Raw genomic sequence first — 22975 nt, forward strand, 5'->3', positions numbered from 1 at the left:
AGCTTTTTGAAGATGCAGGTTCCAAAATTCTCCCTCAGACCTACTGAATCAGAATTTACTGACACAGGACATCAGCACCGGAGTGTAAAAATCTCCCCATTGATTCTAATGTGCAATTATGTTTATGATCCATTGGAGAATAATTGAATAGCCAACCTGTTAGAAAAAACCATTGAACACAAGAGAAGAGGAACAGTTCTGCTGGAGATGTATCTATAACTTGAATCTAATTATCAGGAAACATCAGACAAATGCAAATGGAGGAAAACACGTACCATAGAAATAACTAACCTGTATCGTTCAAAAAAGTCAGTGTCATAAAAATCATTTTTAAAGGCTGATGAATTGTTCCAGATTATGGAAGATTAAGAGACTTGACAACTAAATATAACACAGGATCCTGGGTGGGCTCCTTAACAGACAAAAAACAACAACAACAAAAAATGCTAAAGGGGCATGCTTGAGTCAACTGGCGAAGTTGAAATACGGATTGTGGATTAAAGCATTGTATCAATTTTGCATTTCTTAAATTTGATATCTTTACTGAGATTACAAACTTAATTCAGAAGATATGCAGCCCACTCTGAAATGGTTTAGGTAAAAGTATCGTAGAGAGAGAGAAAGAGATGATAATAAAGCAAATGTGGGGGAATGCTAAAAGAAAAAAGATGAGTGGGTCTTGGTAAGGATATGTCGTAGCAGTCCATATAATTTTCACCACTTATCTGTAAGTTTGAAATTATTTCCAAACAAAAATGTTTAAAAAATAAAAAGAGTATTTTGCTTAAGGGCTTTTATAGGGTAGAATCCAAGGGATGCTCCTGAGTTAGGGGCAGACCAGTGGCTCAGACTTACAAAGACCCGTCCATCTTCTTCAAGGACCAGGAGGAGAGAGGGGGTGGATGGGGGGAGAGGAGAGCAAACACCATGAGAAATGATGATGAGTTTGCAAGAAAGAGCAGTAAATCCAAGGGTCAGAACTGGCGGATGAGCTGGATGATAAGTATGAAGATAAGATAAATAAACTCTGGAAAAGATTGCTAAGTACTTTAAATCCCTGTGATTTACCCCAGTTACATATTGGTTGCGCCCACATATTCATTCCACTCACAGAATAACAGCTTTGAAAACCAGTTATGAAACACAGTGAAAAGTCACTGAAAGGGGAAATGCTATGAATTCCAGGGGCTGTCTTTGAAGGGAAGATCCTTTTCATCCTTCCCACCCTTTGGGGGAACTGGCAACAGAATCCTACCATTGCTAAATCCAGATGAGATCACCACTAGGGTAATTTTTATTTGGAAAGTACACAGGAGGTACCTGTTTTTTCATCAAAGCTCTTCTGATCTGGATCTCTAATAGATCTGGGCCAATGAACACACACTACCAGTGTAGCTTTACCAGGTGCTTGCCCTTCATCTGTGTGTCTGTGAACATTTGTTGTTTGCTCCTCTTTGTGCAAGGCTGTACTTCCAGCCCAGGACAGCAAAGCTGTGGAGAGGATACCGCAGTAGATGCTTTGCTAAGAGTTTTGACCTTGGTGGCCTGAATCCAATGACCTCTGGATTATTCTAGAAGGATTTGGTCTTCCATGGGGTCAGAAGCTGCTTGGGCACTAGCCTATCCTAAGGCTTAGGTGCTAGGTATTATTGGATTCTGTGATGCTAAGGGTTACAGGTCTGCACTGGAGCAACTGAAGAATACAATTGCTTTTAAGATTCCCCAGTACTTAGCCATGTCCTTGTTTAGTGGTGAGCTGTGAATATTTACTGTCAATAGATGAACAGGCATTGAGTCTCCACAACCTGGACATGTGGGAGAGATAACGAAGAGCCATGACTCCTTCCATCAAGAGGTTTCTAATCTAGCTGATGGTTTTATCATTATATTTTTGAAAAACATGGTAAGATCCTTTGATCTTCCACTTTGATCACTCTCAGCCTCAACATTCAGGGGAGTCTGAGATGCGCTGTGTGGATAAGGTGGGCAGAATGCTGGCCCAGCATGCCTCCATCTTTTAATTTTTTTAATGAAAAGTGAAAAATCCAGATATTTTTCCCCTTTAAAATCTCCTGTTTTTCTCAACATTACCTGCTTATCCCATTTTTTAAAAACTATATTAAGATCACACTATAAGAGCCAGAAAAGGCGCACGTGCTGGTCAAATAGGGAGCCCTCTGTTTGCGAGTTCCAGTGAATTCATGGGAAATGATGTTCTAACGACATGATACACAGAAAAAAAGAAGACAGAATCTTTACCCTCCAATCATCACTGTCTACTAAGGGAGATGAGATGTGTGATCATTTCTTTTGTTTTTATTCTCCTTTCCCTTAAAGCCAATGTTAGCCGTGTTTTGTTTATTTACTATCCTAGGGCTTGGATAGTCACGAGGATCATGACCTTGCTCCTGAAACCAGAATGTATAGCGGTCACGCCCATACAGGCAGCCCCACTGGCCGCATTAACGCCTTGATTCCGTTCGTGTGTGGGCCGACTCATTTCCGAGGGTGGGGTAGTAGCACCGGAAACGTGGGAATGAAGATGCAGCAGAAGTGCTTGAGGTTGAAAAAGTGATTCGTTTACAGTCACATCTGGTTTTAAGTCATTCGTCTGTGTACAGTTACAAAGCTCTGACAAGAGCTATGCAAAGTTCATTTCCTCCAGATTTAAAGAGGAAAAAAAAAAAGTGGGGGAAGGGAAGAGGGTAAAAAATTGATGTAGGAAAAAAAAATACCAAGAAACCATAGAGATGTGTCTGGGAGAGATGGTGGAGCTGCTGTTAGAGACGCATCCAGCACTCCCACCCCTCCCTTCCAGGATTTAAAAAAATCTTGGCACTGCCGCCAGTCAGAGCAGCCGGTAAATGTCTTCTGTGCTGATCTCTTGAGGAATTTCTCTTGAGTATGGGATTGACAGCAATGGTAATTTATTATTATTTGGATGTTCTCAGAAAGACATTCTTGTCCGTGGACTTTGTCATTCTCTCTAGCATTGCTGGGTGCTCAAAATCCATGATTTATTGTTATTCATCTACTATTATTAGTACTAATAATCATACTATCTAACATACTATCATCCTTTAGCCAGGGAGGTGCTATAAATATAACATGCACCTTCTCATTTTATCCACCCCCTCATTAAACCACCCCCAAATGCCTGTATGATTTCCATTTTCCAGGAGAGCTATGACCTAGGAAGGTTACAACCTAGGAAGCTAGAAAGATTCCTTGAAATATAAATATCCCAAAACAGTATCTCTAAACACAAAAGTCACAGTCCTTTTTTAAAAATTGCTTATCAAAATTATCTTACCTTAAATTTTAATAAATCTCTTTTTAAATGCATAACACCGGCTGCAGGTTAAAAATCGTATTCACTTTTGCTGTAATGTACTATTGAAACAGTTTCAGATTGAAACAGAGAAAAGGATTTTGCCATCTTGTAATTGTTTTTAACTGACACATTCCCTAATTGCTAGGCTTTCTTCTTTTTAAAAATATCTGGGGGTTGGGCTTCCCTGGTGGCACAGTGGTTGAGAGTCCGCCTGCCGATGCAGGGGACACGGGTTCGTGCCCCGGTTTGGGAAGATCCCACATGCCGCGGAGCGGCTGGGCCCATGAGCCATGGCCGCTGAGCCTGCATGTCCGGAGCCTGTGCTCTGCAACGGGAGAGGCCACAACAGTGAGAGGCCTGCATACCGCAAAAAAAAAAAAAGAAAAAAAATGACAACTGGATCAGAGTTTAGAGTAGGGGATTGACAATCTAAGGCTTTTGTTTGGAATTTGGATAGCTCTTTTTCACCAACTAGAGCAGGAAGGCTTGTTAAATACACACACACACACACATACATAGGCACACACGCGCACACACACACACATACATACACAGGCACACACAGAGATTATTTGGCTCCACCAGAACATTTCAAATTCCTCAGGTTGCAGTAGGACCCTTAGATTTTATGTTTCTAGCAAGTTCTCAGATGATGCTGATACTAGCTTTTGAGAACCACTGTCCTAAAGGTTACTACCTCCTTCCCCTTTCTCCTTTTCCTCCCTTCATCTTCCCTCCCATTCATCTTTTCCCACCTCTTCCTCTTCAAAATCAATCTTCTCTTCTTCCTCTCTTTTATTCCTTTGCCCTTCCCTCTTTTATTCCTCTGCTCCATCCCTCCCTCCCTTTCAAGATGATATTTGAGGCATCCAGCAGGAACATGTCTAGAAGGACTTGTTTACAGTGTTTATTCAGATAATAATATTTATTGAGCAGCTACAAAGATTCACTCATTCATTCATTCATTCATCTACTCACTCAACAAATATTTGTTGAAACTCCACTGTATGCCAAACTCTGTGCAAGAAGAGCAAGACAGACAAAGACTCTGCCCTAAGGTTCTTCATATGGCTAGGGAAGGCAGACTGTATACAAACATATAAATAACTGGATTATTACCAAGTGTCACTAATGTTCAGAATTAAATAAATGGGTTGCTGAGATGAAGATTGATAACAGCACACTTTTCCCCTGTGAGGTCAGAAAGGGCCTGGCCCCATAGGGATGTGTTTAAGCTGAGACCTAAAGATTGGGAGAAAGACAGATAAGCAGACCTCCTGGGCAGGAGTGGTCCAAGAAAAGGAAATGGCAGGCACAAAGGCCCTGGGGCAGGAAAGAGTCAGCTTCTTGGGGGTGTCTCCAAAACCTAAACCAGGGCCTGGCACACGGTAGGTGCTCAGTCAATATTTGCTGAATGAATGAGTAAATGAATTATTAGACCCAGGCCACTGGAGCATAGGAGGCAAGCAGGAGAGAGGCATGGAGTAAGCAGGGGACAGGTCATGAAAGGCCTTTTAGGTCATGAGTGAGGATTTTGAATTAACCAATCAACTTTACCAATCCACTCTCCCTTCATCCCCCAACCTTCTCTGCATCCAGCTCAAACCCTGATGTAAAGTAACAGTTCTCAAAGTGTGACCCTGGGGCCCCTGATGATCGGTTGTATCACTCAACATGTATGTTCATGACATGATACGAGCCACGCTTTCATCCATGAAATCATAATTAATGAATATATAAATTAGAACAATTATTCATTAATTGTTATGACTATTTGTTTAAAAGGCAGTTGTTTAACCAACGGTTTAACATTAGGGACTCATGTCTAACCAAAAGCAGTCCCACCCTTCCCCTGCTGTCTGGGAAAGGTTTCCTAGTGGCAAAGAGAAGAGGTTGTCCCCTGAAAAGTTACAGAGAGGCTGATTCCAAATTCCTGGAATGCAGTAACTTCTAAAGCAAATGTAGTGTCATTACACAGGATAAATAGGTTCAAAAGAAGTTGAGGAATTCCAAACAAAGATGAGAACAAAGAATAAAATGAATCATCTTATTTGTACTTTGTACAGTAGTTTCAAATAAACTCCTCTAGGAAGAGATGTTATCTGGCAGCTTTTCCCAGTCTCTTACTGCCTTGAATCTATTACACATCTCTCTAATTTTTCATATTAATATAAGTGTTTTTAAAAGGTAAATCAGCTTTTAAAATGTAATCAGTAAAAACCTGAGTTTAAACTTTCTGTCCTTGTTTCATAGTATGTTCATTCCTATAGGTTATTTAGGACCCACTAATTAATTGGGAGCTTTGCTGTGAGCCTTAAGATTCTCCAAAAAAAGAATCAGCAGTTATATACCTTTGCGAAAGAAATATCTCTGACTCCCAGTCCTTTCCTTCACAGATTGCTATAATTCTTCATATACATTGGTATCAAAATAGATAAAAGGCACAAGACCCTAAATGTATATGTCTCTCTGATAGATCAAAAATTAAATAATTGTATTTGAAGAAATTGCTCCTTCTTTTTCTAATTCCTATTCCCAGGGTTACTATTAGCAGGTCACTGTTAATAACAGAATTTGGAAGCATCTGAAGAGTGTTATGAGGATATTTTGTTATTGCCTTGTTTGATTAGTCCTCTTCACATTTTGCCTTTTTGTTGCAGTTGCCTCTACTATAAGGCAGTATACTGCATTATAGTCAGACAGTGTATTGGATATCAAATACTATTTTAAAATTAACTGTCAAGGTATAGTAGGTTGGTAACATGTAATTTTTTAAAAAAATATGTGAGAAACCTTGGAGAACTTGAAAAAGACAGGATTTATCGAAGATTTCTGCAAAGGACAGAGGGATATTTAGTGAATTTGGGAAGGAATGTTTCAAATCTGAGGGGCTATCTATGAGAAAAATGTAAAAACCTCTTTGGTTTTTGACAAAGAGAAGGATGGGCAGCAGAAGTTAGGTAAGTGGGACCTATGCGATGGATGAATTTGAAAGAGAGCAAACTGTGTGATTTGGATGCAACCTATCACTAGGCAAACTGACAATTGGATAGCACATTAAAGTTTGCAAAGGTGCTTTAACATATGTGATCTTATTCTTCATAACAGCTCTGGGAAGTATTTAGAGTAGATATTATTCCAGTTTTACAGACGAGGAAATCACATTGTCTTCTGAATATAGCCAGAAAAGAAAACGGTAATGTTAAAAAGGAATAAAGCTGAAAAAGACCCCTGTAAAGGCTGGAGGCAGCCTGTAGGATTGCAGTCTCTAAGGGGGAGAGAAGAGGAGTATCTCTGATGATGCCGGAAGGAATGCCAGGCTGTGAAAAGTCATTGAACTTGGGGGCAAAATATGGAGGGCAAAAGTTCTTTGGTAAGACAAGTGACCTGGGCAGAGAAATAAGAAAGATTCCATTTTCCCAGAAATACACATGTGTTTTAGGTTTGAACTTCTTTGAGTGTCTGCTAACTTGAAAAAGAAATTTAAGATCTCTAGTCTGGCTGCAGATTAAAAGTCCATAGAATCTTCGAAGGAGTAGAAACTTCATCTTTTCATTAAAAAAAAAATTTTTTAAACACAAGTTTTCTAAAAGAATTGAAATAATTTTCACTTTTTCATTTTTTTCTGCTTTTCCTCTACGTAGGTACCTTTGATATAGCAGTCAATAATATAGCTTTATGTATAATCTATTTGAAAAAGAAAAGAATATGCCATCCGTCCCATTGATGTAGCTCAAATATTCTGTTTTGAAAAATCTCCTCTCTTCCGGCAGTTGTCAGGGATGACACCCAAAGAAAAGCAGTCAAACATTATTAAGGTTATTGCAATATTTTCCTACTATCACCTACGACCAATTAAACATTTTTGTTCTTCGGTTATCAGGAACTCTTTTAAAATCCATTTTCAGATACATGATCACTCAGGTACTGAGGCAGTTGCTAAAAGTTAGCATAAAGTTAGTGCTAAAAACTAAGTGAATTTCACTTTCTTGTAATATGTGGGAAGCTGAGCCGTCAAGCGTATTTTCCACAAACGAGAGCTCGTATTGCTTTCTTATATTGCTTGGACAATTATGGATGAAATGACTTTAACTACTGGATGGTCAGTGATGAAACTGCTTTGCTTGTGGGCTGGACGATTGGTGGTGATTATACTTGTTCTTGGTTAGCACCATGTGCATAAGATTTAGGGAGGGCACAGACCTCTACACAAGAGAAAGGGGAAAGTGAATGGCAGGAAAAAATGAAGGTCAAGTTGACAATGGACACCATCCTTTCGGGGTCTTTTTCTCTTGATGGTGTCAGGGGGGATACACGTTGGGACAAATGAATGCTTTGAGGTGAGAAGGGCAAAAGCACTCTAATAAAAGGCTTCAGGAAAGAGTGAGGCGACCTAGAGAAATCTGCTGTGGTCAAGTTTAATCCTGGGAAAAGAGGCCCTGGAGAAAGCAGATGAGGCAGATAGGGAGCGGCAGGCGCAGGGTGTGGAGGGAGGGAGGGGGCGGGGTGCGGAGATGGAAAGTGAGAGGGCGCAAGTCTTATTGCGGCTGAGAAGGTGGTGTTGAGGACCACGGACTGGGAAAAAGTGAAAGTCGGGCGGGGAGGCGGAGAAGGAGGCAGAGCTCCGCAGACCCGGCCGGGACCCCCGGCGGGAGAGGCGGGGGCATCTTGGCCCGCCTCGGGCTCCCTTGGCAGCCTCAGGCGTTGGCTCCTCGGGGCTCCCTCCCTCGCCGGCGCATTGTTCCTTTGCCGGGAGACGAGGAAATTGCCTTTTGATTGCGGAAGTCCGCGGCCGGGGCTCGGGGCGAGGCAGCGCGGGTCAGAATGGCAGCGTGGGAAGGGCGGCGCGCTACAGGCCCCCGCCGCCTCTCCCGTCCGCAGCCGGCCCGGGGCGGCAGCAACATCAGCGGCGGCGGCGGCGGCCCCCGCGCGTCGTCAGCCCGGAGGCCAGCGCTCTGCGCCCGCGGGGCGCGCTGAGCGCGCGCAACAAGTGGTCCCCGCTCCGCAGGCCGTCGGGGCCGCCCCGCGTCCCAGCCCAGCGGTCGAGTCAGGGGGAACCGCTGAGCGCCATGCGGAGCCATGGAGCCGGGCTGGCCCTGTGGACCGCGCTGAGCCTGCTGCAGGTGAGGGGCCCGAGAACAGGTCCCCGCGGGCGGAATTTCTTCCTCTCCCTGGGGAAGAATGAGCCATATTCTTCTGAGCCCCCAGCCAGACTGACAGCTCGTGCCACTGCCAAAGGCAACAAGCCACCTTCTCTTTCCAGCTGCTCCGGAGAAAAAGCAGCTAGGGAGAAGGTGGCCACCCTCCTGGGCTGCGGGCCTCTTCTCTGGCCGGGGGGCCAAAGGATGGATGGGCTCAGGCTGGGGGCCAGGGGTGAGTGGAGCAGTTTGAGCAGCTTGCTACGGACTCGTCTCTGGGCATGTCTTGACAGCGGGCTTCAGCTGTTGTTCTGCTTCCTTTTCAGACTGGACTGGGGGAGCCAGTGAGATGCAACTTCACCCTGACAGAGTCCAGGGTCTCCAGCCGGTCCGTGTCTCTCCAGTGGAGAACTTTGGCGTCACCCTGTAACTTTAGCCTCATCTGCAGCAGTGACACGTCGTGGGTCGCGTGCTGCCACCCCGTGCGGATAGACAACACCACCTATGGATGTAACCCCAAGGATTTACAAGCGGGAACCATCTATAATTTCAGTATTATGTCTCTGGATGGAGAAGAGAAAACTGTGGTCTTGCAAACAGGTAAAAAGTGACAGGTGCGGTTGGACGGCCAGGCCACTTCCAGCTGAGCCCTGCCTTTTCAAGCTGATGTTTCACTTGAGTTCCAGGCATACAAAATAATAATAATAATAAAGGTAAAAACACCTGTGAAGATAACTATTGACAAAGATTTCTAGTCTCCTCAGATCTGGCCAGAAGCAGCTTGGTTGACTTTCAGAGACTTCCTTAGTGCTGAAAACAGCGGACTAGCCACTTAAACGGGGAGAGCAGCAAAGAGAAACTGTGGGCTGTGGAGGGAATTTGTTAAAGTGATGTGGTTTGAGCTTCCATCGCATTAAATTGTCAAGCCTTGGAATAACTTTAAGTAAATGTTTTTAGAATAAATAATGGAAGTGCAATGATTAGGGATATGACTTTCCTCAACTTAGTTTTATTTTTGGAACCAGGACATAAAATCATCAGGAATAGAGTCACTCTTAGGGGGAAATTAGAAAGTCCCTTGAGATGAGGGTATGAAAGTTATTTTTTAATCACTTGTGTAACTAAAACCACACCAATATCACAGATCATCTTTTGGTTACTCTGCACCTTAAGTCAATCATTTTCTGTTCACTTTCGGTAAACCTTTCCATGCGTATGTGGTAAGAGTTTGTCTTTCCTGCCTCAGTTTTCTTATCTGTAAAATGAGAGTGTTAGACTTGGGCATTCAGGTCCAGGTTCCAACCAAGTGCCTACTTAGGTAGGGGCTGCAATGCTTGTTACCTCATTAATCCCCAGAGCCACCCTCAGATGTGCTCGGAATTCTCTAATGACTTCGATGTTTTATGACTTCATTAGTCTTCCTTTTAACGTATTTGTTGCAATAGAGAAGCCTTACTTTCATGGAGAAAGTCAAATTTAACTGAAAAATTCCAGAAGTTAAATTTAGATATGTGCCGTCCTTGCTATTCTTTCACATTCAACCTGAACAAAGATCACTTCTTTAGCTATAGTTCCTTGAAGAGGTGAGAGAACAGTCCGTTATCAGGGCAGTTACAGTAAGGTCAGGAAATGTGACTAGGTCCTGGTAATAAGTCAATGAATTGTTCTCTTACTAATTAAGAATGCCCAATTACATCACTTGACTTACTTCAGAGGAATGTTGGATAATTTCTGAGATTTGCAGGAACTTGAATTGAAAAGAGACACCACTTGTTAAGAATGTGGTTGTGGTTTTACAGGGAGTCAAAGAGACCGAAATCAACCACATAATTAGAACATTTTTCAGGAGTTTAAGTGGCTGGGTTTTTAGTTATAAAGTTCTTGGTTTCTTGGTATGTGAAGATGTGAACACTCAGATTGCTAATAATATGAAATTTATGACATAGAACTTTCAGATGTGTTCTTTACATTTGATAAGGTGTCTGTATTGAATGGGGCAGAATGATGTTTAAAAACAGGTGAGCCATCAGAAGCTTCTGGGAGAAAAGATGAAGACGTTAAGCCAGAATATACTGATTTAACCCAGAGGTTTTACTTTTTTGGAAAAAACATTGATGAAAAAGGACTCACTGTGGGTTTTACTAGTTAGAATATGTTTTGAGTTTAATTATGCATGTAGGTGTTTCAAGTCCAGAGACATTTGTGAAATGTAAGAAATGTTTGCATTTTATTGACTATGTTTAATTTAAAAAAGACTTAGTCAGCATGCCCAATTGTTAGTGTTCAGTGTCTTATCATTTTTCTTAAGGAGTTACTTTTTACAGTACCACAAATATACTTTTCATCACAAATTTTATGAGCTCCATGCCAAATGTGAAGAATGAAATTTGACCAAAAGTGATGTTTGTATAATAATTTTTTCAAACTTATTTGTGTGATGGTATAACCCTACTTGGGTTTCTCTCTCTCTCTCTCTGTCTATATATATATATTTTTTATTTATTTATTTATTTATTTATTTATTTTTGGCGGTACGTGGGCCTTTCACTGTTGCAGCCTCTCCCGTTGCGGAGCACAGGCTCCGGACGCGCAGGCTCAGCGGCCATGGCTCACGGGCCCAGCTGCTCTGCGGCATGTGGGATCTTCCCGGACCGGGGCACGAACCCGTGTCCTCTGCATCGCCAGCCAGACTCTCAACCACTGCGCCACCAGGGAAGCCCTCTCTATATTTTTAAAATAATTTTATTTAAATAAACTTCTTTAAGTTAAGTTTTTTTTTTTAATGTTTCAGGGAGAATATTTTTGGTTGGTTGTTATTTTTTTGTCAGTACTTTTTTTTTCTTTTGCTTTCTATATTTTAAGGATATATGTGAGTTTTCTTTTAAGTCAAGAGAAAGTACTAGTATTCCTCTATATTAACTGCTAAGCTACAAAGATGAGTGTCACAAATCATATTTTACTGTTATTAAAGCAGGATCAACTAGTAGCATAATATTAAGTCTGAGATATAACTTCAAACAAAAAAAGTCATTCAAATACGTTGTGCTTTTCTTATTCCATTATGCCTATCTTATCAGTATAGAGTAAAATAGAGTGAGAGCAAGGCATGATTTGGCTGGAGATACCACAGTTGCTTAGATTATCTCTGTAATCATTCTGTATCGTTCCAAGTGTGATTTGTCTGGTTGTTTACCCTGGTAAATTATCTAAAATAACATAATGTAGACATGACCTTAAAGATCAAAAATTTCAACTAAATCAGAACTATTTCAGCACCAATCAGTTTTCACTCCAGATTTAAAATCAGAATTGAAAAAACCTGTGTGGATTCAAGTTCAGTCCAGCAAACATTTATCAGGCATGAGTACTGTAGGGAGTTACACCAGGCAGTGATTGGTGAGCTTATAAAGATGACAAGCAAAGCATGGTCTCTGCCCTTGTAGTCTTGTACGGAGGTGACAGAAGGTCAGGATGAAAGTGGTGACAGAGCTTTACCACTTCTTTCTTGGGTGAAGACCTTGGCCTGCCTCTCTCTGGTGTGTTTGGTCATAAATGGTCAATGCAACAACTGTAATAAATTGAAAGCCAAATTATTTAGTTGTGCATTCATCAGAAATACATTATGAAGGTAACAGATATTGAAGACCTCAACACTTTTGTTAACACTGTGTCCTCAGAGTCTAGAGCAGAGGCTGCAGAGTGGCCCCTGGGGGTGTCTGGGTGTCTAAATAATAGACGTGCTTTGTTTGGCTCACATAATGTTTGTGAAAAATTCAGATTATTTCACCAGCATTGAGCAGAAAATTCACATAAATACCAGATGTATGGATTCTCTTAAAATACTGGAAGATCTGGCAAAACTCAGCCAGGCTGCCTAGAACTCTCTAGAGCTGAGTTGTGGTTTCTCTCTTTTCAGATACCAATTCACTGGAATCCCCCTGGACCACTTCATTTATTTCCTTACCTGAATGTATCCTAAGGACATTTGAGTTTGTTTAAATGAAACTGTAGAGTTCTCATTTAGAAATTTGGGGGGATTTTTATCTTCCCACCAGTAAGAAGTAGTTTTTCAGTACCTAAAATGGCATCTAACCCATGGTAGGTGTTCAATAAATATTAAGTGGATGGGTAGATGGATGAATGAATGGGGAGATGAATGGGTGGATCTATGGATGAATAGGTAGATGATAACAGACAAATATTAATAAATAAAATGAATATTTTATTGGGAGAGTGTACTTAAAAATATGATCTATTCTCCTTGGGTTATGGGTAAGTTATGGAGCCCAGGGAAGAAGTCTAGTCATAGAGAACTTTACCTACAGGAAGAATACCTTAGTGGCATATGACTTCTTAGTCAGTTTCAGGTACTTATTAATCAGCCTAGAGCAAAAGGCAAAAAAAAAAATTTAGCTCTTTATACATGGCTCCTTCCTCTGTCTTTAATTTAAAAAAATTTTAAGAGCTTTAATTACCAAATCACCATATCAGCTATTATTTCCACCTCAAAATGTTGCTTCTTGTATTAGTTTACCAGGGCTTCTGTAACAGAACACCACAGATAGGGTGGCTTAAACAGCAAATTTATTTTTTCACAGTTCTAGAGGCTAGAAGTCCCAGATCAAGTTGTCAGCAGGTTTCTTCTGAGGCTCCTCTGACTGGCTTGCAGATGACCACCTCACTATGTCCTCAATGGTCGTCCATCTGTGTTGTCTGTGTCTAATCTTCTTAGGACACCAGTCATATTGGATTGGGGCCCACCCTAAAGATCCCATTTTAACTCAGTTACCTCTTTAGAGGTCTTATCTCCAAATACAGTCGCAGTTTGAAGTATTGGTGGTTAAGGCTTCAACATATGAATTTTAGAGGGATGCAATTCAGTCCATAACACTTACATGGCTTTAAACACAGGCCATTATTTCTCAATAATGTCTGTAAGCTACTGGCATTAAACTCTCTTGCAGAATTTGTTATAAAAGCATGTTCTTGGCTTCTACCTCATATATAATGAATTTAGAAAGAGTGGAGCCTAGGGTATCTGATTTTAAACAAATATCAAAGTGAATCAATGCACACTGAAGTTTAAGAGCTGTTGACATCGTTTTTCTATTATTCATTGGCATTAAGATTTTGGTACCATTCCTTTTTATGCCTGGTTAAATCTGTAATGCCTAGGAATATTTGTTGTCTTTCCCAGGAAGAAAATAATATTTTCTGATATTTGTCTTGTGCTTTTATAGTATGTAAAATACTTTCACCTACCTTGTTTAGTAGGTAAGAGTATAAAATATATATTATACTGACCATATATTGTTTAATTATAGCCACATGGCAATCCTGTGGAGGGAGTATCATGAAGGCACAGGTGGTTAAGTGTTAAGTTCTGAAAGCAGCTGCCTCCATCACTTACTAACCAAGTTGCCTTGAGCAAGTTCCTCACCTCTTTTAATCTATAAAATAGGGACAATAATAAAGAGAATGCTCACTTCCTAGGGTCGTTTTGAGGTTTTAATTGATTCATACATAAATTCTAGAACAGTTTTTGTCACATACTAAGTGTGTAGTAAGTTTCCTGTTATTACTTTCAGATTGGAGATGAGATTGACATTCATAAGAATTAACTAATCACAAATCCATAGAGCTAATATATGGTAGACCTAGACCTTGAACCCAGATTTACTGGCCCCAACTCCAATTCTTTCCACTACTCTGTAGAATGGACACAATTTTTAAGTTGGTTTTTGTCCTTTCAGATTACATATGATAGTTTGTTGTTACTTTTCAATTCAACTTTTAAAGAGAAAATAATATATTATGAAATACTTTAAATCTATAGTTACTTAGCCTACACAAGGGTAGAATAATGATTAATGTGTGTTAGTGTGGTGAAATAATATTGATTTTGATTGTGTTGAACTTCTGGTGATGGACTTCAGTATTTAGGAATCAGCCATTTGCAGTATAGTTATTTCAGGAATTCTAAGATCAAGCTGAGCTCTGTGTAGGGAATCAACCAACCTAGTTCTCTGCACTTGACTTTTTGTGTGTTTGGAAGCTTCTTCCATTTGTCTGACTTCTGTAGGTGGGCCTGGCATTCTACAGATTAGCAAGAAATAAAATCTAATTTGTCCAGACAGAATGGAAGAAAATTTGTTTCACCTTCCATTCCCGGACACCAATTCCCTGGAATCCCCCTGGGGGATAAAGGATAATACGACTTTCTGACCTTGTAGGAGAGGTCAAACCCATTCGAAATGTATGAATGTGTATAAACAAAGATGAATCTATGCAACTAAAATTAACATGGTAGGTATACATACAGATTTCCAGGGATTTGGGGTTTTGATTTTGTTTTTCTTCCTCTAGATGGAAAAGTTCAAATACATAAAAGGTAAACAGAATAGTATAAGGAACGAGCATGTACTCATCACCTACCTTCAACAGTTACCAACTGACAGACAGTCATGCTTCATCTATATCCTCACTCACTCCCCCACCCAGTATCATTTTGACACAGTCCAAGTCATCATTTAATTTCATTTATAAATATTTCAGTATGCATTTCTGAATGATAAGCATTATTTTTAACATAACGACAATATCCGTATCGTACCTAACATTGACAGTAATTCCTTAGTATCTAGATGTCCAGGTTCGGCAGCACACATCAAGCGACAGCTCATGAATTTCTACATGAGAGCGGCTTCTAGGCAACAGTCTGGAAGAGGAGGCCAAAGGATTTCCCTTTGTACTGCATTTGTGTAGCATTTAAATAATATTGAGAAAACCTCAATTGGTTCCTGTTTGTTTGTTTGGCTGCGCTACGTGACTTGCAGGATCTTAGTTCCTGGACCAGGGATCGAACCCGGGGCCCCATAAGTGAGAACTCCAAGTCCTAACTACTGGACCACCAGGGAATTCCCAAGAAAACCTCTATTGTTAATATCAAAGAGAGGAGGAGTAGGGCTGCTGAAGGATGTCGGCATGAGGGTGTTAAAGTCTCTGTCAGCTGTCATCGTCCCCTCCGTGCTGACGTGGTTCTCTAATACTCGACAGAAGTGAGCTTTTCAGTGCTTTTGCTTAAACTGCTCTCTCATTCTGCAATGGCCTCTCTTCTCTCTGATTTCTGCGTCCTACTTGACCTTCCAACTTGCTCAAGTTCATTTCAAGCCCACCTCTGAGACCTTCCCCTTGGATATCATTCTCCTTTTGCATATTCAGCATTGGTGCTGACCTGTGTTACCCTTAACAGCAAGAACAGCTGCAATACTCACACCAACTATTTACTGAGGCCCCACCATGCGCCAGGGCTGCACTTAACACTTTGGCTCCAGTACCTCTTAACACTTACAACTCTGTAAAGTAAGTATTGTTAGTCCCATTTTACAGATGAGGAAACTTAGCCTCGGGGAGGTTAAGCAATTTGCCTAAAGTCACTGTTTGAAGTGATAGTGTTGAGATTTGAACCAGGTTTAGTCTGACATCAAAGTCAGCCTCTCTGATAAGTTACCTTTGTGTTTACCTTTTTCACATATGTCTTAAATGCCCGAGTAAACTGTAGACTCTCAGAAGCCAAGTATGATGACCCATAAAATAACATGGCATTCCTCACTCGTGTTAATCATGATGCAAACGATTGTCAAAGCTGCTTTAATTGCGATGCTGTTAAAACTTTGAAAGTTCCTCGCTACCTGAACTTTATATTTAGTGTATAAAGTTGATAAATGAAATGCATGTTAATCTGATATATTAGCATAGTATAGTATATCATCTTATAATAAGCCAGAAAGCTGACTATAGTCAAACAGCAACAATTACAAAAGTAAAAGAAAATTACATCTCTATAGATCTATTTAATTAACTACAGATTGTGGGCAATCACTTTCTCGTTTTCTCCTTCTGCCAATTTTAAAAAACCTGCACCAAGGAATGGTTTGTGGCTTTTCCCCCCCACCCTTACCCTGGTTTCCATGAGAAAATTCGCAATTAGTTTATAGGAATAGTTGATGTTCACTCCATTTTATATAGAGTGCTACATAAATGCAGCTTCCAGTCTCCTAGCCGCCCTGTTTTTAACTAGAATTGTATCCTAATTCCTGTAAAGGTACAGAAATTGAATCTGTAATCCATAAAAAATTGATCTCTTGTCCTGGAGTTAGTGCTGAAAGATAAGGTGTGTTTTGGAGAGGTGGGTGGAGGATAATATCCTGGTTGAGGAGACCTTGAGTTCCTATGGAGGAACTCAGACTTCATCTCATGAAAAGTTCTTGGTGCTCCCTAGGGGATGAGGATGGCAGATGGGAGAGATACAAAGCAGTTATTCGGCAATAGTGGAAAAAAGACAGAAAATAAGGCAGACACCCAGAAAACTCAGAGTAATCCAGACACAAGGTGATGGAACACCAGGTTAAGGCAGTAAGATTAGGGGAAAAAAAGAAACGGAGAAGAAAACCATTATTTTTAAAAAATCAACGGAACTTTCCTGGCGGCAGGATTAGATTTAGCTATTATTAGTGTTGTTATTCACTTACCTATGCTACACTCTCCAAACCGTCAAATGAAAGTCCTGTAAATTTGTCTGTTATTTTTCATAGAGATCTGGTTTGGTTTTTTTGTTGTTATACTGATTGTGTGACTCATGACATCATTTTCCACCCTGGGACAACTAAGGTGTGATAGAAAAGATCTCACGACTTGGAGTCAAGTGTTAGAAGCTCAGCTGAATTACTTGTTACCTGTGTGATGTAAATGAGTCACTTAATGCCTCTGACCCTTATTACAACTAAGAAAACACATTGTAAACGATCAGATCCTACACAGATATGTTGTGTGCTATTATGACTTCAAAAAAAGTTTTTGGCACTAACTTATGGATTCCCTGCTCTCTTGTTGTAAGGCTAAGTTTATTTCCAAAATAAATACTATCATTTTGAATTCTAAACACTCTGCAAATTCCTATAGCAGTAGATAATAATGTTTTGATGACCATACAAAAGAATTTTTAAAGCAAATATCACTTCCATTTTATACATAGGGGTGTCTCCCTCTTCTTAAGTCAGATTTTTTTAAAAGGGAAGAAAGGAAGAATCCATTTTGATTCAGGAATTTAGCTAAACTTTATCAGAAAAAGTGGGTTGACAGCAAACCTACTTATGAAATTCTGGGGCTTCCTGATACTGATAGATTCATTGAAATACAGCAGCTGAATGCTATGGAATTTTGCATTTGGCATTCAATATTCCAGATCCTTCTGGAAATAAATACAAACAAAGATGTCTTAAATTGATGGCTAATGATAAATTTTGATATATTGATTGAGATTAAATTATTGATTTATGGTTTTCAACAGTTCTCAAAGCTTATAATACTTCACTGGTTACTGTATGTATGAGAGCAGTGGGTGGGAAAACCAGAAAGGCTATAAATGCACACGTGTGCATTGATATCTCCAGCCATCAGCATAAATTATGTAAGTCAAGTAGGGTTTTCCAATTACATATGACCTGTCACACGATCAGAAGATTACAGACCTATAACTAAATTTTCAAATAGCATTAAAACTCTCTTTCATATATCTGTCTAGATATCTAGATAGGTAGATGATAGATAGGTAGGTAGATAGATAAATAGATAGATAGGTAGATAGATGCTAGATGAAAATAGCACCCTGATGGAAGTATCTAATTTATTTCTAATAAAATATTGAAAACTTTTTTTTAATACAGCAGAGTTTTCCTTGGGCTTAGTTAGATTGAAACAAAGTCTGAAAACGACTGAACTCCTGCCGTATGCATAGCAATAGTGGACCACTGCCAGCAAAGGGCTTTATCACAGCATAAATGGGGTTTTAAGTGTTTGTTTCCAGTGCAGGTTCTTGCAGCCCAGGCACTTCCCAATCTCATTGTTCCTTTGTTCTAGCGGATGTACAAAGGATTGACTGTTTTGTTTTCTGGCTCAGAGAGATTAGATAAAGTCTGCATTTCTGAACTTCACCCTCTAGGCACGCAACCTTAAAATTCATTTTCTATAGATCATATTTTGCAGATTATATATGTTTAGATTATACCAATCATGAGATCATTTTCTTTAACCTTTATCTGGCTGGGTTGTGCATGTAAGTGATAGTATTGATCCCTTTTGAACAATCACTGGAAAGCAGCTGTCCCTCTCATCCTTGTCCTTAAAATGCCTCTTCAGCAAAAATTTGTCACCTCAGTTGGCTATGACAAGGTTGCTCTTGAGTTTCTCTGGCTATTAGAATCGCATGGTAACAAGAAAACTTTCTGTGAGGGGAAATTATGTCCTTTCCTTTTATGATGACGTCCTTAATTATAAAGTGTTATGTAGGATAGAAAATTTAAATAATATTGCCGCACACACACACACACACACACACACACACACACAAACACACACACACAAAAAAATACCCATACTGTTTTTCCTCAAGAACCCATAAATGAAAATCATCTTGGGAATTTTTTTTTATTTTATCTTAAGGGTTAGAATGTTAGTTCATGGGAATAAACTGATAAGATTTTTCCAAGTGTTTTTTTTGAAGAAGAAGGCAATTAAAGCTATTATCAGTTTAGTTTCCAAAAAAATGGTATTCCATTTTTGCCTCCATTTTGTCAGTGATTCAGAGGAAGTTTCTTTTTATGATCATGTAGACAGAATAAGTTTATATTACGGAGTGCCCACTGTGTACCATGTAAAGTCTCCTCTATATCTTGTTACTCCTCTAAACATCCAAGAATATAAGTACTATTATTATACTCCCCAGACAGAGGGGGAAATGGAGGCTTAGAAGGTTAAGTAACTTCCCCAAGTTACTGATACATGAGGGAACTGCAATTTGAATTGAGTTCTGACTCCAAAGCCCATCCTCTCTGCCACTTCACCTCCCTGCCTCTATGACAAGATCATCCCAATTATAGGCGGAATACTAATACTAGCTAACATTGAACACTCACTATGTGCCAGATGCTGTTCTGAGTGCTCTAGATAAAATACTCAACTTAATCTTCATAACAATTCTACTGAAAAGATAGCGTTGCTAGCAGCATTGCATAGAGGAGACTGCTGAGGCATGAGGAGGTTAAGGAATTGCTACCCAGCTACAAAGTGGGAGACCCGGATTCAAGCCCAGGCCACCCGACTCTAGAGCCTACACTCTTCAGGTGAACCTGTGCTGCTAGGATATAAACCACACAACCTTATCCTCTAAGCTCACCTGTGCTTTGGGCTCTCAAAGTTTCTGTCTTGGCTTGGCCTTATTTAGCCTATGTATGGAGTCTATAGGTGACCTGTAGTCTACTGAGCTGTCTGGCTATAAATGCCTTCTGAATATAGAATAAGATTACCTTGTTCCTATTTGTACTAATGTTAGTCACAAGTGAAGACTTTCTTAAAACATATACTGTTCTAAGTAGATGCTGGAGTTCCTCAGTTTCTTTCATGAGTAAGATATAATTTACCAGGAGGTAAAGAACTGAGATCTCTATAGCCATGTCACTAAAACATCTAACCTGACTCCTGAAATTTAGTCTCCAGTATCTTGATCTCACTTTCTAGACCAAGAACCACATAGGACTTCTGAAAATTACTCATATGTAAATGTCAACGTTTCTACTCCCAACATTCAGGGTAGGGAGAGCCGTATTTCTCGGATGGTCCCACTGCATCATCTGCTCACCAAATGTTATTGATTTAGCTCCTAACCTAGAGACGTGCTATTCATCCTATTTCAAGCTCTACAGTGAAGATTCAATACATGGGAAACAGGACTTCTCAAACTGACCCATGGCTTTGAGAATTGAAACTAAGTAAACAGCCAGGTACAGGACTAACCCACCTGCTCTGGGAGCTCTGGCAGCTCCAAAATGTCCCAGAACTCAAGTTTAGAAAATCTAGGGACATAGGTAATCCCAGTTGTTGGGAGAATTCATTTTGGTGAGCACACCTCGCCTAGGCTCATAATCAGGTCTGTATCTTTCGTGGTTTTCCGATATCTAAAAACAGCCCAAAGTTTTGTATACATAACCCCCGCAAACCCCACAACCTAAAAAAGGGGAAAGTTTAGTACAAATACAAATTTTTAAATTATTTCTTAATATCTGTATTTTCTGTTGAGATTTTCAGTATTTATCCAGGCAGAGCCTGGATGTTTGTCTGTGTTTGAAAAGTGCAAAACTTGCAAGCCAAAGAAAATATAACCTTGCTTGGATTTCTGAGCTCAGAGCTGTCGTAACAAAAAAAAAGTTTTATTAGAAAAAAAAGGAGCTTCTATGACTAGTAGCCAAGGTGGATTTCTTTTTTAAGTAAAATAGTAAGTTTAGGAGTGGCATAAAATGCCCATTTGTATCATGAGCTGCCGATTCTTAAAGGTTTGAAGGAAAATGCATCTGGATTACAGCAAGGTAAGCGTGTATCTGCAAAATTCTTCAAGCCACCTTCTCTTTTTTGTTTTTTGCTCTGCAGATCCTTTACCTCCTGCTAGGTTTGAAGTCAATAAAGAGAAAAGTACTTCCACCAGTTTGCATGTCTGGTGGACTCCTTCTTCCGGGAAAGTCACCTGGTATGAGGTGCAGTTACTTGATGATAACCAAAAGACACAGGGGGCCCAAATTCAAGAAAGAACTTCACAGAATGAATATACATTTTTTAATCTCACTGCTGGCAGTAAATACAAAATTGCCATCACAGCTGTTTCTGGGGATAAACGTTCCTCTACAATTTATGCCAATGGATCAACAGGTAAGACCTGTTTACGGATAGTTGCGTATTTAATAGTCTATGATTCTTTTGAAATTATATTACATTCAGGAAATGGGAGTAAGAATGCCCCAAGATCAACAATAAATAGATAGGTGGATAGATAGGTAGGTAGGTAGATAGATAGATAGACAGACAAATAAATACTGTTTGATACAGAGGAAAGACTGGACTGGAAACAAGGAGGTGGGGTTGTGCTGCTAGCTTGCTGGGTGATTTTGAACAAGTCATGGAACTTCTCTGGGACTGGAGTTTTCTCCAAAATGAGGAAGATGTTTCCTAATGGCCCTTCTAACTCAAATGTTAGGCAACAGGATTTTCAGCCTCATTTTCTGAGTTTGTGCAAAATGAAAATTATTTTTTAAATGTTTTCCCTCCCCTGTATATTCTTCTCTTAACATCAAGTCATGGTGTTTCCTGAATATTCCTATGTTTGGAACCAGTCTTTTCTTGCACCCATGCATCCCGATATCAATGACACATTACCATTTCCTTCCTTAACTTACTTTCTTATCATTCACTCTGCCCTCATTTTCTCTCCTGCTCTGTTGCTCTCTTTCCATTTTTCAACGTCTACAGTTCTTTTCTTTCTCTTTTCCCTTTACTGCTATGCCACATCATTGACAAGATCTACCTTGATACCTGTTAAGTGGGGGAGACAGATAAACTATGATGTAGCTTTAGGCTGTGGACTTTGAAAAGAGCATTAATCCAGGTTCCAATAAAATTTCAAGAGTGCTATTTTCATTAGTTATTACACAAGTTAGATGTACAGAGGAGCATAAATGGATGTGTGGTTTCAAATGAAACGTGTCTATACCTTCTATAAGGAAATTATGAACGACAGTTTGGAAATGCATTGTATCCCACTAGTGCCATCGCCAGTGGAAGATATTGGTATTTCAGCGAAGACGAATTCTCTCCTGATTTCCTGGTCACGTGGCTCTGGGAACGTGGAAAGATACCAGCTGATGCTAATGGATAAAGGAATTCTAGTTCATAGCTTTGCCGTGGACAAAGCTACTACTTCCTCTGCTTTTCATGGACTGATACCTGGTCACCTCTATAATGTCACCATTGTTACCGAGGCTGCAGGGCTGCAAAACTACAGATGGAAACCAGCCAGGACAAGTAAGTTTCCCTAGCTATTCTGAACAAGAATAAAACTCAAATCAAGGAAATGTTTAATAAACAAGGTTTATTAAATTATTTGGATAATGGTAGTATAGGACAAATTGAAATGCATATGTTGTAGAAGACCTTAATATGTATCCACTTTTCTACTTAGAGAAAGAGGGATTCCCTTTCATTCTAAAGTTTAGGCTCGTCCTTGACAACCTTGTGAAATAGCAGAGTTAATCACTGATATAATCTTAGCTTCTCTTTTTAGTTAAGGATTCCTACTTCCTTCGCTTAAACAGGCATCATCCCCTGCCTTCGTGACATCACTCACAATGAACCAGGATTACTCTTCTCAGTGCTATACAAAGACCTACTCTTAGGTCTTTGTATAAAGAAACAGCCATTGCCCAAACCCTCTATCCAACAAAACATCTCCTGAGACCCAATTCTATAGAACCTATTCTCATAGCCTAACATAGCCAGAAAACTAATCTGTGCTAAGTTTTAATGAATCATTTATATACATATTATTCATTCATTAGTTCATTAAATCAATATTTATTAGGTGTAAACTATATACCAGACATTGTGGATATAACAATGTCCA

The 22975-nt window shown here is 39.9% G+C and overlaps 1 protein-coding gene across 1 annotated transcript in view; it reads left to right on the plus strand.

Moving 5' to 3' along the window:
* PTPRB (protein tyrosine phosphatase receptor type B) overlaps positions 1-22975 on the plus strand; it is a 113352-nt gene that overhangs the window by 18818 nt on the left and 71559 nt on the right. Inside the window, exons 4-6 of the mRNA XM_065886747.1 lie at positions 8799-9072; positions 20953-21228; positions 22120-22377. Coding sequence (XP_065742819.1) covers positions 8799-9072; positions 20953-21228; positions 22120-22377 — 808 coding nt within the window. The remainder of the gene's footprint in view (positions 1-8798; positions 9073-20952; positions 21229-22119; positions 22378-22975) is intronic.

The sequence above is a fragment of the Phocoena phocoena genome, chromosome 11, assembly GCF_963924675.1.
Source record: "Phocoena phocoena chromosome 11, mPhoPho1.1, whole genome shotgun sequence".
In the NCBI taxonomy this organism is placed as follows: Eukaryota; Metazoa; Chordata; class Mammalia; order Artiodactyla; family Phocoenidae; genus Phocoena; species Phocoena phocoena.